Genomic DNA, 16,606 nt, shown 5'->3' with positions numbered 1-16,606 from the left:
GCGTGTATGGCTCTATTATAATGGCCCCAACCCAGCAGGGACTGGGCTCAGACTTCTGAATCCCTTGGCCCATGTGGCTATTAAAACCACAGCTTGGTTCTACAGGTCTAGTTCTCCTGGCACCAGAAGTAGCTTTTAGTTTGGCTGGTACACATGTAGAATCTTGAGGTGGTATTTTGCCCTAGCACCCTGAAGTTATTCCATTACCTTTTGGCCTCTGTTGCTGTTAAGAATTCGTCAGTCTAACTGCTGCTCCTGTAAAAGTAATCTGTCTTTTCTCTCTGGTTGTTCTGTATTCTGCTGTTCTGGATTTTCTTCTAGATAATTTGCTCAGCTCTTATAGTTTACCATTTTCTTCAGCTGTGTTTAATATTTAACTGCTCATTTACTTTAATAACTTTTTTCAGTTCTTGAAGTTCTAAGTTTTCCATATCCTCATGTTTTATAGTATTCCTTTCCATAATGGTTTCTATTCCTTTTTTTAAAAAAAAATCTCTAGTCATTGTGAACATTTCTTGTGGTATGTTATTTCCTCATGTGGCTATGAGCTCATCTTCATAGATTAGTTGTTCTGTCCTGAGACTGTAAGCGTTCCTATAGAGGGGTTTTATTGTTATTTTTGCCAGGAGTGACAGAGGTTTATGTTAAATTCTTCATGACACAGATTTCTACATCATGCAGAGTGTAAATTTAGAATCTACACACGTGGATATGGGGTCTGGGATTTTCCAATAAGGAGACAATAAAGCAAAGCCCCAAGCCTATACTTTCAACATAAGCTCTGCAACTTATTTCAGCCAAGGTCTTCCAGTCCTACTTTCACTGAGGGAACATTCTTCCAAAGCCCTAGATAGCTGTGTGTGTTTGTATACAGAGATTCTCAGTTCTAGCTCCACAACCTTGTGCACTCACATCTTTTGCTCCTGCATAACTGATAAAACTCTAGTCTAGTTATAAACTCTCAGATCACCATGGCAGGGCCTGGAATTATCACTAGCTTTCAGTTCCCTCTTCATTCCTGCCAAATCTTGAAATTTCCTTTTCTTTCAAGCTTGGTTTAATCAGGAGTCTCTGGGTAGTGGAAACCGTTAATGCACCTGGCTGCTAACCAAAAGACTAGAGGTTTGAGTCCACCAAGGGCCTTGAAAGAAAGCCTGGTGATCTACTTCCAAAACATCAGACACTGAAAACCCTGTGGAGCAAAGTTCTACTCTAACACACATGGGACTGCCATGAGTTGGAACTGACTCAAAGGCAGCTGCTTGGCTTATTTAGTAATACTAGTTATACTTTGAGCATGTCTGTGTGTATATGAGAAGCCCTGGTGGCACAGTGGTTAAAGTGCTCAGCTGTTAACCAGAAGGTCAGTGCTTTGAACCCACCATCTACTCAGTGGGAGAAAGATGTGGCAGTCTGCTTCTGTGAAGATTTATGGCCTTGGAAACCCAATGGGCAGTTCTACTCTGTTTTCTATGGTTGCTATGAGTTGGAATCAACTTGATAGCAGTGAGATGTGTATGTGAGGTTGAGGCAGGGAGTGGGAAGATCCATGTTAGCTCTGTCCTAGAAATTCAAGTCAACTGTCAAGTATAGTGTCACGAGTCCTTATTCTCTGGGAGCAGGTCAGCTTAAGATCAACATATACAAAAACTTTTCTACCTTTAACCTATATTTCATCCAAACATTTCCGCCCCTACTATTTTCCAGGTGTCTGCCAGGACTACAATGGGATAAGATCTTGTATTTGACGTCTAGAGGCTTAGTCTCTTGGGGAAAGCATTTATATAATATAGGAAGGAAAAATTGCCATGTAGGTAGTTGTCAAAAGGTGACATTTGAGCTAAAAGTTAGAGACTTCAGGGTGGGCATGGATGTGACAGATGGGACTTCCTGGACAAACAGGGAAACCGTGATGGTGTAGTGGTTAAGTGCTATGGCTGCTAACCAAAAGGCTGGCAGTTTGAATCCATGAGGCACTCCTTGGAACTCTATGGAGCAGTTATACTCTGTCCTATAGGGTTACTGTGAGTCGGAATTGACTCGAAGTCAATGCATTTGGTTTTTATAATTTTCCTGACAAACAGAGACATGTGCAAGGACAGGTTTATAAGAGCAGAACCTGATCTGGAAGGCAAGAGACAAAAAAGAGAGGAAACATTTGTAATCAGAATATGAAGGCATTCAAAAGGCTATGCTAAGGAATCTGTTATCTTATCCTAGCTGTTGAAAGGAAAGCCCTTGAAAGATTAAGCTGGTAAATGAAAAAGTAGACTGGCTTAATAAAAACTTTGGAGGTTATATATACATAGGATAAATCACAGAATAAAATTAGGAAAAATATAGGAAAGAAAATTAGGGAAGCTACTTTTAACAGCCACTGTAAGAACTTAGGACAGACACAAAGATTTTTTACCTAAAGCACTAAGCAAGGATAAAATAGACATTTTGGAGACACAAGACAGAAACCTGTAGGCTGCCAAATTTAGAAGGGGGGGAAAACCTAAAAAACAACAACAGAAGACAGAAACTGCAGTTAAATTAGAATTTCAGATAAGCAACAAATAATTTTTAGTGTCTTTTTACTGTATCTCGGACAATATTTGGGACATACTTGCACTAAATACTTAACATCTGATTATACTAGAAAACTATTCACTGTTTATCTGAAATTCAAATTTAACTGGGTGTCTTGTATTTTATTTGATACCCCTACGTACAACCATTTAACTGTGAATATAGTAGTGGGATTCGAAGAAGAAGGAAGAAAAATGCCTGCACATGAAGTAAAAAAAGGATTGAGACTAAACGAACAAACAGGCTTGGTTAGCAAAGCTGAGATGAGTACTTACCTGCATTGTAACTAGTCTGTCATCCACCATCACCTCCTTTGTCAGAAAGTCTGCTCCTATTGTGGCTTTGTACTGATTGCTGAATTTCTTGTTCACATACTGGTTCATGAGCGATGTCTTACCGACTCTGAAATTGGAGAAAAACCACAAGTATAAGCCAAATAGGAAGGGACTGAAAACTAATTCTTATATTTGCAGCTTTAAAAGGAACCTGCCTGTTTTGAGGACAACATGGAATTGGCCTCAAAATAGAGGACGAAGCCAGCAAACCTCCCAACATTACTCATTTTAGGGTTGTACTTTCTCTTGGGATAAAAATATAAGGTACAGATGTGGACCAGATGTTGAAAAGCTGCTCCAAAATGTTGGTACAGGCAACTTGGATGGCAGAATCTAGTATTTTTTCCCCCTTCGAGAAGGATGCCAGCAAATATTCTCCTTCTAAAAGAAGTGACAGCAGTAAGTTCGCTCCACTATTCAAAAAATTTCACTGCAGTCTCGGATGTTTCTTCATTTAGTGGTTACTATAAAGTCTGATGAAGTAATACAGCAGGAGGCCACTGGCTTCAAGCAGACACACGTCAGTCAGCCAACTTTTCTGCTCTACAAAGCTTAAGGTCTAAAGCACATAAAGCACCAATATTCCACCAAACCAGAATCTACCTCAAAGGATGCTCCTCCACAGATGTTTTTCAGTAAGAAGACTCAGCAAGAGACAATGCGTGACAGTTTGTGATGAGGCTGGGGCAGGTAAAAGCCCCTAAAGATAACACAGAAATCGTCCTCATAGCCAACAGTGTCACCTTCCTTTCCCCAAAGGAACACGTTAGTTTTTTCATAAGCAGAAGGTCTGAAGGATCTGAAAGTACAGACATAGCCTAAGGGAGTGTTCTCCAACTCAGGCCACCTGAGTCAGAACTTCCAGGGGAGAAGTCAGGAAATTTGTAATCTTAAGGCTCTGGTGATTTTTCTCAGGAGGCTTGGGTAACACTGGCCTAAAAGCAGTGTGTTTCAATCCTGGCAGCATATCAGAGTCACCTGGAGTGTGTGTGTTTAAGTACTACCTACCAGCTTGGCTGCTAACCAAAATGTCAGCGGTTTGAACACACCAGCTGCTCCATGGGAGAAAGATGTGGCAGTCAGCTTCTGTAAAGATTACAGCCTTGGAAACCCTATGGGGCAGTTCTACTCTGTGCTATAGGGTCGCTGTGAGTTCGTATTGACTTGATGGCAGTTTTTTTTTTTTTACTAGGCCCTACTCCATTAATCAGGGGCTGAGTGGATACTAGCAGTGTTTTTAGGGCTCCTCAGGTGATTCAAATTAAGCCAGCCAGGACAAAAAAATCACTGGCTCTTTAAAGGAAGAGCAAGGATCTTTGTAATGAGGAGAATACCTGCATTTATTATTATTACTGTATAGGCTCCCACCATCTGAATGCTTTCATGAGCACTTCAGATGCCAAGTCTGAAAAGCACTGCTACAGAATCTTATGAACTACTAAAGAGTCACCTGGCTAGAGCCACGGCTAGGATGGGAACCCAGTCCCAGGCTCTTCTGCATATAGGTCTGATTCAGGTACAGCAGTAGAAGTACTGCATAGTGTAGCCAAAACCCATATCTGATAGGTATGAGGCCACTGGCAACACATCTAAATAAACAGAACTCCCTAGTCTAGCCAGCTTAGAGGAAAAGGATTCCATGAAAATGCCAAGCAATAGTTCCAAAACCCTTGCCGTTGAGTTGATTCCGACTCATGGTGACCCTACGGAATAGAGCAGAACTGCCCCATAGAGTTTCCAAGGACTGCCTGGTGGATCTGAACCACCGACCTTTTGGTTAGCAGCCGGAGCACTTAACCACTATGCCACCAGGGTTTACATGAGTTCAAATAGCCACCCTTCCCCAAAATCACGCTAAAAGTCAGAGAAAGAAGGGTAACATAACAAGGGCTCATGCAAATTTCTGCTGTGTTTCAAACCGGCGGGTAGACCAAAGGCCCTACACCACCATTATTAGAGAAGGAAGTGGCAAATGTCAGGGTGGAAGGCAGAGGCTTCAAGGCTGTCAAGCTTAAACCCAAGCCAATCTGTTATCTCTGATTCAATGGAACACTTACCCAGAATCTCCCAGGATGATAACTTTCAGCAACACTTTCTTTCTAGAGGTCATCCTTCAAACTGAAAGAGGAAAGGAGAAAGCACTGTGAGAGTGATGGAAATACCAAGGTGAACCATACTTCCCTTGGCACAAACATCTAAACAGCCCCAGTATCACTGTGCTCTGAGCCTTCCCGCTGGCTATTTTCCTACCCCCTAGGGGGCCTTCATAAAGGGCAAAATAGCATCCTGTCCCTGTGAGCAGTCCAAAAGAATGTATTCTCCAAGTTGGCCGTTGCTAACAGCAATTTGGATTATGCTCCCATTTACTCAGCAGCTCAGTCCTTCTCTTCATTCAGGTCTCTGCGCAAACATCACTTCCTCAGAAAGGTGACCATTTCATCTAAACTGGCACTCCTTCCCTCCCCATTTGCTCTCCATGCCTTTACCCTGCTTTGTTTTTCTTCAGAACACTTATCACTATTTGATGTTTCATGTATTTTATTTGTCTTCTCTATTCTAATAATCTCCACGAAGACAGTTTTATACTATACTGTGTCTCCAGTGCCTACTGGAGAATTATTATTAAATATTGGTTTAGTACATGAGTGATATTTGACTTGGCAGCTCCAGACCACCTTTTCCAGAAAACCTTTTGGGCAGCCTTCGCTGACCCTGACCAGACAATAAGATGCCTACTTTTTGCTCCACTCACCACACTGTGGACTATTTATATACTAAGAAGGGTTCCTGTCTTATTTACCTCTGAGTCTTCAGAGACTAACTCAGTGGCTTTCAGAGAAGTTGGAATCCTAAATTCTTGACCCCAATGTTACTGACCTATCTAAGACCCGCTGGAGGAACACTCCTCTTCCGACAGCTGAAATTCCCAATGGGAGGCTTGTAATCTCTCACAGAATTGGGAATTCGAGATTGAATGTGAGCACTCTAAAAAATGACACGTATGCCTTCTGAGAACCCCTAGCTTTGGCCCTTCATCACCAGCAGACATTAAACAGCCAGGGCAGAATACTAGGAATGACAAGGCAGGGGTCAACATCCAACTTCTGCCTTCAGTGGGGGTGGAGAAATAAATGTTTATATGTAAACAAAGTAGGAAATTAAGTTGGTTAAAGCCTTTTATTCTTCTGTAGTTTGGGGGAACAAGGAAGGCAGACAGGGTCACAGAAAAGCTACTTTTTAGTTTTATCTTTAGGCACCTAGCTTCTTGAAGGGTGAGGCTGACAGTACTGCCTACAATGGGTGGGCACTTACGCATGCAATACTGAACCCAGACCACCTGGGTTTTTATTCTGGCTTTGCCATTTATTAGCTGTGTGATCTTGGGCAAGTCATTTAACCTCTCTGTTAAGGTAGGGAGATAGAGAATAACAGTTCAAGGATGCTGTGAGGACTGAATGAGTAAAATGCCCAGAATGACTAGAATACAAACCAAAAAAAAAAACCAAAGCCATTGACATTGAGTTGATTCTCATCTGGGCCCTTCTTCCATGGCACTGTCGTTGGGTTCCAACCTCCAACCTTTCGATTAGCAGTTGAGCACAAACTGTTTGTACCACTCAGGGACCTGACTAGAATACTCTAAGTGTTTAATAAATGTTGGCTGTTATCATCTTAATGTGTGCCAAATACTGAGATGAACAAACAACCAAACACAGAGTCCATAAGGCAATGAGAACCAGTAAGTCACAGAGCCTAGGCAAGGTAATTAAGCTATCTCTCCCTCTTCCAGATGCTTGGTTGTCAACTCTTCACCTGTTTTTCCAAAGGTGGTATTGCACTAAGACTACAAACTGAAAGGAAACACCAGAACTGACTACAGTTCCACAAATCAGGGATAGTGAGCTCTATGCCCTTGAAAGTTTTTGTCTTATGTGGTTTCTGAGAGTCTGTTTCTTGTGGCTGTGGTAACAAGTGTGGGAAGTGGAGTCAGCCTGGAGGAACTGTTTCTTAGGCACTTACACCAGGCCCCATGACGTACCCCAAGGGTCGGCTGTCTCAAGTCTTCAGCCTCGTGTCCATAGCTAGATTCTGAACATACCATATCTCTGTCCACCAGTGTGCATCTGTAAAGTTCCCACTAGTGCTAGTTAGGTGGCAAAAGGGGCAGTATAAGATGAGCTGGAGTTCTGCAAAGCCTGCTTCTTTCAGTTTTCCATCTCATCTAGGATTCTTCCTATCAGTGGTGAGAGGCATACCCTAAACCATCCATATCAGTGGATCCCCATGAGTACCCACCTTCCTCCCCAGGGACTGTCTCACTGTGAGGTCACAGAAGATGGTAGAGTAGGAAGCTCCACCTAAGCAACCAAATGACCTGGAAAGACAGATATGAAATCAACTATTTTGGAATTCTGGAACCTGACTGGCTGCTTATAACCAGGGTTTGCTTGATAAGAGGAGGCTGCTAGTCTTTGGTAAGAGGGTAGTGTGTGCAAATCAGTGATCACACCCCCCACCCACCCCCTTCCTCAGCCCTGCTGAGGCTGTGGGGATAGCAGCTGCATTCCTGAAGTGGCTGGATGGTGTCAGGGTGGGCAGAAGACACCTTGTTCCCTCCCCTCAAATTTAGGGTACTACATTTTGTTTGGTCTGGCTGTTCCCTGAGGGATCGACCTTCTGGGCCACAAACTCTTCCTCTAGCAGCATCTACCAGAAGACTTAAAGCAACAGAACCTTACTTTTTCCCACCTATTTGGAGTCAGACATTTAAAGAAATCTTTGTCAAGTCACTGGCTGATGGCAGAGATAACAGAACAGAAACTTCAGTGACCACATACAAGAAATACATACGTTGCAAAAATAGTCTGGAAAAATCACAAATGGACAGCTGCAGCCCTCAATAAGCAAACATCAGCAATCTTTGAGGAGTGGGAGAATCTGATTTCTACAGTAACGACTTAACACTCAGAATGTCCAGTTCTTGACAAAAAAATCACAGTGTAAACAAAGAAATGGGAAAGTGTGGATCACGGACAAAATTTGACAGAAACTATGCTTGAATTAACACTGGAATTACTAGTACAAGATGTTAAATCAATTGTCTTAAATATATTCAATGAGCTAAGGGAAACCATGGACAAAGGACTAAAAGAAACCAGCAAAACAATCATGGAGTCATGGATTGTTTTTATATGGCCTTCTCTTCATGGTCTTTCAACTCTCACCAAATGACTGGGTGGGATTATGCAAATGAGGTGCTTGTGGCCCATCAAGAGAGTTTGACAGCATGATAATAATGCAAATAAAGTGCATGGCACCCCTGTGGGGGTGGGATCATGCAACTAAGGTATATGGAACCCTAACGAGGAGACTGGTCAGTTTTGCCACCCTGCAAGGCTTAAAAGACAGCCAATTCCAGAGCAGTGGGGGGCTTCACTACCAAGAATAAGAGACAGGAACGGTGCATGTTCTTTGTACCCAGGGTCCCTGTGCTGAGAACCACTGAGATCCAGGAAACAGAGAGAGAGAGAGCTGTAATACTGGAAATGGTGCACGACAGCAAGAAGCTATGGCAGACAAACTGTGACAGCAGAGGCAGCAGAATCAGGAGACCACCCGGAGATGGCACAGTGGGCTTCCCAGTGAAATGGGGTGCCTCCAGGCACTTGGCAGAGCTAGGCTTGCCGGCCCATGGAGCCAGAAGCCTGAGCGCCTTTGGGCCAAGGCTTACTGGTGGGGTGGGCTACCTCTGGGCACTTACTGGTGGAGATAAACACTTTCTTGAGCAGAACAGAGAACTGGCTGAAGGGCCAAGAGAGGCCTGAGAAGCTGTCCTGATCAAAGAACTGTATTGTGAGCTATTTCTGATCCCAAACTGTAACCTGTTGCTTCCCTAATAAACCCCATAATTGTGAATATTGTCTGTGAGTTCTGTGTAGCTACTGCAACGAATTATCAAACCCAGCAGTGGGAGAGACGGCTAGTATCAGATTTGGTAAAAAGGGTGGAGAGAGGAGGCATTTCTGACCTCTGTCTAACAGGAATCAGCTTTGGGCTGTTGATGTTGATAATGATTCTTCTTCCCCCTTGTGAAGTTAGAGGAGGTCAGATGCCTCTGCCATGCCATTTTTTACACAATATATGAATAGGGAACATCAATAAAGAGGTAGAAAATTCAAAAAGGAACCAAACAATGAATTTAGCAAAGTTGCAGGATACAGAACCAACACATACACAAAAATCAGTTGTATTTTTATACACTAGCAATGAATGGTCCAAAAAGGAAACTGAGAAAACAATTTCATTTATAGCATCAAAACAACAAAATTCTTATGAATAATTCTAACCAAGGAGGCACAAGACACGGACACTGAAAACTACAAAACACTGCTGAAAGAAATGAAACAAGACCTAAATAAATAAAAAGACATTCCATGTTCATGGAGTGATAGACTTAATATTGTCACAATAACAATACTACCCAAAATGATACATAGATTCAATGCAATCTCTATCAAAATCTCAGTGGTAGTTTTTTGCAGACATTCTTATGGAATTTCAAGGGACCCCAAATAGCCAAAACAATCTTGAAAACTACATGAAGAAGAATGAAGTTGGACCCTTACCTTAAACCATATCCAAAGATTTAACTCAAAACAGATCAGAGACCTATACTTAAGACCTATAAACCCTTAGAAGAAAATATAGAGGTAAAATTTCATGACCTTGATTTCGCAATGGTTTCTTAAATACGACACCAAAGGACAGGCCAAAAAATAAATAAAATTAAATAAATTGGACTTCATCCAGGATTTAATACTTTTGTGTGACGAGTATCTATAGTCCCTCCCTCCTTTTACTTTCATTATCAAGAGAGTGAAAAGACAATCCACAGACTGGGAGATGATATCTGCAAATCATATACCTGATAAGAATTTAGTACCCAGGATATAAAAAGAACTCCTACAACTCAACTACAACAAAATAACCCTATTAAAAAGGGCAAAGGATTTGAAGAGACATTTCTGAAGAAAACAGACAAATGACCAATAAAACCCATTGCTATCAAGTTGATTCTGATTCATAGTGACCCTGCAGGAGTAGAGCTGACCCACAGGGTTTCCAACGAGTGGCTCATGGATTCAAACTGCTAACTTTCGGTTAGCAGCCGAGTTCTTAACCACTGTGCCACCAGAGCTCCAAAAACGACCAATAAGCACATGAAAAGATGCTCTATCTAATTAGTCATTAAAAAATCAAAAAACGAAACCCACTGTCATCAAGACGATTCCAACTCATGGAAAATGAAAATCAAAACCACAATGAGATATCACATCACACTTACTAGGATGGCTATTATCAGAAAAAACAGAAAATAATAAGTGTAGACAAGGATGTGTAGAAATTGGAACCCTTGTGCACTGCTGGTAGGAATGCAGAATGGTGCAACCACTGTGAAAAACACTTTGGGAGTTCCTTAAAATGTTAAACATAGAAGTTACAACCCAGCAATTACACTCCTAGGTATATTCCAAAAAGAGTGGAAAATAGGGACTCAGGTGCTCATAGGCCAATGTTCACAGCAACGTTATTCATAACAACCAAAAGGTGGAAACAACCCAGGTGCCCATCAACAGATGAATGGACAAACAAAATTGTGGTTATTACATACCCCAAAGCCAAACTCACTGCTGCTGAGTAGATTCCGACTCACAGCTACCCTATAGGACAGACTAGAACTGCCCCCAGGGTTTCCAAGGCTATAAATCTTTAAGGAAGCAGAGTGCCGCATCTTTCTCCCAGGTAGTGGCTGGTGGATTGGAACCACTGACCTTTCTGTTGCACAGAGACCTTTACCACCATACCACCAGGGCTCCTTCATATACATACAATGGAATATTATTCAGCCAAAAAGAGGAATTTAGTTCTAATACATGCTACAACATGGATGAACCCTGAAAACGTGCTAAGTGAAATAAGCCAGACACAAATGAACAAATATTTATGATTCCATTTATATGAAGTATCTAGAATGGGAAATGAAGAGACAAAAAGTTAGATTAGTGCTTACCAGAGGCTGGGGAGGGGGGAATAGAGAATAATTGTTTAATGGGTACAGAGTTTCAGTCTGGAATAATTAAAAAGCTATGGAAGTCAGGGTAATGATTACACAACACTGTGAATCCTCTTAATGCCGCTGTGTTATCCACTGAAACGGTTAAAATGGTAAATACTATGTTATTTATATTTTACCACAATAAAAAGGAAAAGAAATAGTGAGAAACAGAAAGAAAGAAGCAAAGAAAAACAAAAACCAAAAAACAAACGAGTCTCACTCTAAAGTCTGATACCACACTCTGAACTAGAGTTCAGAGTATGACACTCTGGGCAAGTTTTAAATCTACATAAGGGCAAATTAAAGAAAGGGATGAAGAGAAGATGGAAATCTGTAAAGATATTCTTAAGGAATATTTAAGAAAGTCACTGATTTTTAGATTGAGAAAAGGGATTTGCATAGCTTGGTTTGTTAAGTTTTGTTGGTTTACCAACCAAAAAAGCTGTTACCATCAAGTTGATTCCGCCTCACAGCAACCCTACAGGAACAGAATAGAACTGCCCCATAGGGTTTCCAAGGAGTGGCAGGTGGATTCGAACTGCTGACCTCTTGGTTTGCAAAGGAGCTTTCAATCACTGCACCGACAGGGCTCCATTTTTTAATAATATTCAAAAGAAAACACGTAAGAAATACACTTTAAGAGCTACAAATCTTATTTCTGTTCCTTCCCTTTGTGACTTTGCCCACACAAGCCAGAGCCCAGCCGGGCCGGCAACGCAGTTGGTGTGGCCCCCTTGTTTGGTCAACCCTCTTGGGCAACAGAGCGCCACACCCCTGAGCCACTTTCCTCATATTAACCCCAAGAAACTACCTGAGGATGCTACATGGATATCACCTAAATTCCCACTACATCAAGAGCACATCCCCAGCATACAATCTGGTATTTTGTTCCTCTCATATTATTAATTTATTCTCATTTTCAGTTCTTCAAAACTATAGATTTATTGGCTAATATTCCTTTGAGCAAATTAAGCATTTTATTAGCCATTTCTGCCCTTTATGTAATATATAAAAATGTGGAACAAGCAATGGTGCAAAGAATATGTTTGTCCGCAGGATCATTTCTTTGGGATACATTAACACTTGGGGAGTGGGGTGGGGTGGTGGTTTAGATGTGATAAACGTTCAGACTCACAAGCCTATCACAGGCCACACCTGGCACCAGTCTACTGAGAAGGCTGGGACTCCACTTACTGGCAGGGCAGCAACAGGTGATCTTCGGTGGGAGTTCTTGCAATAGTCCACACACCAGTACAGCTCAAGTTCAAGGAGACTGTGTGGACTCACATGCAAGGGTTGGGGGAAGCGGGAGGCACCCTGACTTAGAATCCTTGTTCCTGAGAGGAGCCACTATCTCTTTTAACAGCTCCTTTGTTTTTTTTTCTTTTGTTTGGGTAGGCAAAGCACCCAGGCTCCCCACAGGGTATATCCAAGTACACATGTCAGCACTCAGCAAAGCCCAGGCATTCCCACTGGGTATTTAAAGTCCCTCCCTCCTCATCCAGATGCAATTTACCAACAGGGGACATTCTAACATAAGCATCATGGCAACGCTGCCCAGCAACAGAGTTGACATTCTGCTTTTATCTGGTTCCCAGGGATACAAGAGCAAGAAAGTTATGGGAGAGACAAATTTTCACACAGGTAAAGGGTTGTATTACTCTTAACCCACAGATACTGTTTAGGAATGGGGTTCCTGAGTCAAAAGTATAAACAATTTTTTTAATTGTGCTTTAAGTGAAAGTTTACAGCTCAAATTAGTTTCTTATACAAAAATTTATACACACATTGCTATGTGACTCTAGTTGTTCTCCTTTGAAATGTGATTTCCCGTGTCCATTCAACCAGCTCCTGTCCCTTTCTCTGCCTTCTCATCTCACCTCCAGAAAGGAGCTACCCATTTAGTCTACTGTATCTAAAAAGTATAAACATTTTGACGGCTTTTGATAATTCACTTTCCTGAAGGATTTTCCCAGTTTCTACTACAACCACTGGATTGAGAGGGACATGAGGCCTAAACAAGGAAAATTTTACTGAGACAAAATTTACTGAATAAATGGGGAGACATTCCCAAGCAGGAAGCTTTAGTGCAAAGATGCTAATTCTCCCTCATTTAAACAGTTGAAAAACTTCTCCGCAATTTGATGAAATGATTTCTAACTTTTTTCATAAAAATACGTGAACAATCTAACTACATGGGATCAAAATGACAACAGAAACTTATGGGGGAGTGAGTTTATGTTAATGAAGGAGGCACAACTCAAAAAAGAGGGTGAGAATGGTTGCACAACTTAAAGATGGTTGCACAACTTAAAGAACGTAACTTCTGTCACTGAAACGTACATGTAGAAACTTCAGTTGGTTTATGTTCTTGCTGTGTATCTTCTCAACAACAATATCAGCAACAAAATTATTTTTTTAAATACATGAACAAGAATACCTTCCTTCACCTGCCCCCCCACCCCAAAAAAGAGTAATGTTGGGTGCCTTGCACCAAAGGGTCTCAGAAAATGTGCTATAAAAATACAGCAGTAATAGTGCAAGGCTGGAATAAGACTAAACAGATCAATAAAACCCATTACTGTCGAGTTGATTCTACCTTACAGCGACACCATAGGACAGAGTAGAACTGCTCCCACAGGGTTTCTAAAGCTGTAATCTTTATGGAAGCAGACTGCCCCATCTTTCTCCTGCAGAGCAGCTGGTGGGTTTGAACTGCTGACCTTTTGCTTAGCAGCGAACACTTAACCACTGTATCACCTGGGCTCTTCCAGATCCATAGGAAACCCGAGAAATGAACACATTTGACAAAGCTGGCATTAGAAAATTCAATGGCAAAAGGATGAACAATTCACTAAATGGTGAGAGCCAGGAATATTTTAGTGAGAATTTAGATTAGATCCCTACACCTCATCTTCCAGAACAGATTCCCAATGGAGTAAAAATGGTCATGTAGGAGTTGAAAGGGATATACACACATATTACCAAGTTTTTCTGAGACTTTAGAGAGACTTTAAGGAAGCATGTCCCTTTATACACAATTAAAAAGCAATTTCCATTTTACAGAAAAATGCTAATCTGTTGATTTTTCAAATAACTTTTCTGATCGCTAAATATTCCTGTTCCTCACGGAAGACAAAGTACACTTGAATGTAGAGTTCCATCTTCATCTGCATTTAGGGCTTGCTGGTTCAATGGCAGAATTCCTGCCTTTCATGCAGGCGATCTAGGGTCGATTCCCAGGTCTGTAAGTAGAGGCCTGCATGTTGCTATGATGCTGATCAGGTTTCAACGGTGCCTCGTGACTAAGAAGAAAGGCCCGGTGATCTACTTCCCCACGGATCACGACGGTCTGATACACAACCAATCACGGGGATGGCAGAGGACTGAGCGGTGGTTGCTCCTTCGTGCATGGGATCGCCACGAGTTGGGGGCCGACTCAGATGCAGCTAACGACAACAACCACTCAGAGGTTCTTACAGAGATACTTAACAGCTGAATCCAGAGGCATGCCACATTTGGTCTCACTAGGACGCTGAAAGCTTTAAACTGGCAAAAGCTAAGAGCTATGTTTTTGTACTTAACGTTCTCCAGGATTAAATATAAGACACTTGTTTCTAGAAAAGAGCTAAGAAAAAAGCCAAAACACTTGAACACAACTTATGCCCCCAGAAGCTGCCCAAGCACGGGTGGCTTCATACTCTCCACTGGCAGTTTCTACTTGTTATCCATTCCTATCACTTCCTTCATGGATTTCTGAAGACTAAAATTATTTTTTTTAGTTCTATAAAATTTGAAATTTCTAACTGGAAAAAATGTTTTCTAAAGCACAGACCACTTCTTTTCCCAGGAGAATCTGAAACAGGCATGGCAGAAAGGAAGAAACGGTTTTACAACATCTGTGACACCCTGTTCCTTGGAACTGAACATTTTAAGTAACATCCATTAATCTGTTAAATATGAGTATCTTCTAAACCTCTAAAATCTTCTAAGAATAAAAATAAAGTACACTCAGAACAAACTTATTTCCTTCTGCTATCAAACCAAACCTTATCAGTGGCCTATTCTGGAATGAGTTCCTTTTTTGCAAGAATTAATATTTTTGGACCAAACATTAGCAGTATTCCATATGCTGAAACAATTCTTTCCTTCAAACATAATCAAAAGCTAGAATTTTCCTCCATTAGCCTGGAGTTATCTATCACTTTCCTCATCTCTGAAGCAGAAAAAAACAACTGGCTACCAGGGCAGGCAAAATTAGAAAAAACCAAGCAGGTAAAAAGGTCAGTCAAAATATTGTTCAAATGACTGACCTAGGGTCAAGTAACATCAGAAAGGGGCTGAGAGAGAATGCATAAGCAGTAGGTAAGGGAAGGGCAATGAGAACAAAGGAGTGGTATGGTGAAAATGAGAATAGCAGAGGAAGGTAGGAAGTTGGAGGTCAGTCATGGTGACTGTGCTCAAGTGGAGGTGAAAGCTAAAGGGTGTTGAAGTTATCAGGAATTGAAAGCAAAGCCATCAAGACAACAGTGCAAAATGAATGGAGGGACTGAAACTGAACCAGGTGTTTACTGTGTCCAACGTCACATAGCAATTAACTGGCAGAGCTGAAATTATCAGGTGTGCCAACCCAAACACTTAACTGCCATGCCATTCTGCAGTATCAGCTCTCACCGCCGGTGACTGGTTCTGGATTAGGCATTAAAAAAACACCCTCTGGGGACTGAGGCACACTTACCACAGAACAATAGCTGTCGTGATTTATAGATCATACCCAAAACAAATTGTAATGATAGTACTAAATATATGAACAAATGCTAAAGATTCAAAAGGTTTCAACAGGTAAGACTAATTTTCTACAGTTCATTTTTACTGGTTTGGTATTTCTAAGTTGCCTCTCTTAGCAAACAGACCCTAACCACACATTTGGTTTTTCTGCTCTCCCCTTCCTTATTAAAGTGCCTGTACAGTAGAAAATCCTGGATGGCACAAAAGAATGAAGCAAGGGGAAAACGCCACCCACAATTCCATCTCCTAGAAGCAATCGCTACTAGCATCTGGGTGTAAGTGCTCCAATTTTCCTTCTAACGGTATTTATAATTTTGCACACTATTTTTCCTACATTAAATATCTTCTCATGTAATTAAAAGTCCTTCATTAAGATTGCCTGACACTTCCGCATATGGATATATTCACCCTTTCCCTTGCTATTAAGCATGGCATGTTTTCGATTCTGCTGGGATGAATCCGTGTACATAATCTATCAGCATAATCTGACCACGCTCACCAATATGTGTGTACTCAGTTAAATAGTATGAATATTTTAAAGTTCTTTGAGATGTACTGCTAAATTACTGTCCAGAATAGCTTTATTTATTTCCACCCTCACCAAGAGCGAGCTAGTACTGCCATTTCACCACACCCCACCTATCATAAGCACAAATCATTGCTAATCAGACAGCTAGGAAGAGGGTCAAACCCATTCTATTTGCATTTCTTGGATTAGTAGATTCAAACATTTCAACCATGTGTCTCAGTTGTCTCATGGTCTCTGCCTACTTTACCTATACTAGATTGGGAT

General features: G+C 41.4%; 1 protein-coding gene across 4 annotated transcripts in view; it reads right to left on the bottom strand.

Annotated features, from left to right (window-relative positions):
• RAB7A (RAB7A, member RAS oncogene family) overlaps window positions 1–16,606 on the bottom strand; it is a 78,411-nt gene that overhangs the window by 15,230 nt on the left and 46,575 nt on the right. The window contains exons 2-4 of one of the 4 annotated variants that reach the window (XM_010589924.3): window positions 7,206–7,284; window positions 4,967–5,027; window positions 2,850–2,976 (exon numbers count right to left, since the gene is read on the bottom strand). In XM_010589924.3, coding sequence (XP_010588226.1) covers window positions 2,850–2,976; window positions 4,967–5,019 — 180 coding nt within the window. In that variant the 5' untranslated portion in view covers window positions 5,020–5,027; window positions 7,206–7,284. Of the gene's footprint in view, window positions 1–2,849; window positions 2,977–3,512; window positions 3,709–4,966; window positions 5,028–7,205; window positions 7,285–16,606 lie in introns of those variants that run through there. The other 3 variants (XM_023547860.2, XM_003409729.3, XM_064274801.1) reach the window with 3 other exon arrangements.

This window comes from Loxodonta africana, chromosome 22, assembly GCF_030014295.1.
Source record: "Loxodonta africana isolate mLoxAfr1 chromosome 22, mLoxAfr1.hap2, whole genome shotgun sequence".
Lineage (NCBI taxonomy): Eukaryota > Metazoa > Chordata > Mammalia > Proboscidea > Elephantidae > Loxodonta > Loxodonta africana.
The sequence above is the reverse complement of the archived record's forward strand: the minus strand, read 5'-3'. Positions and strand labels throughout refer to the sequence as shown.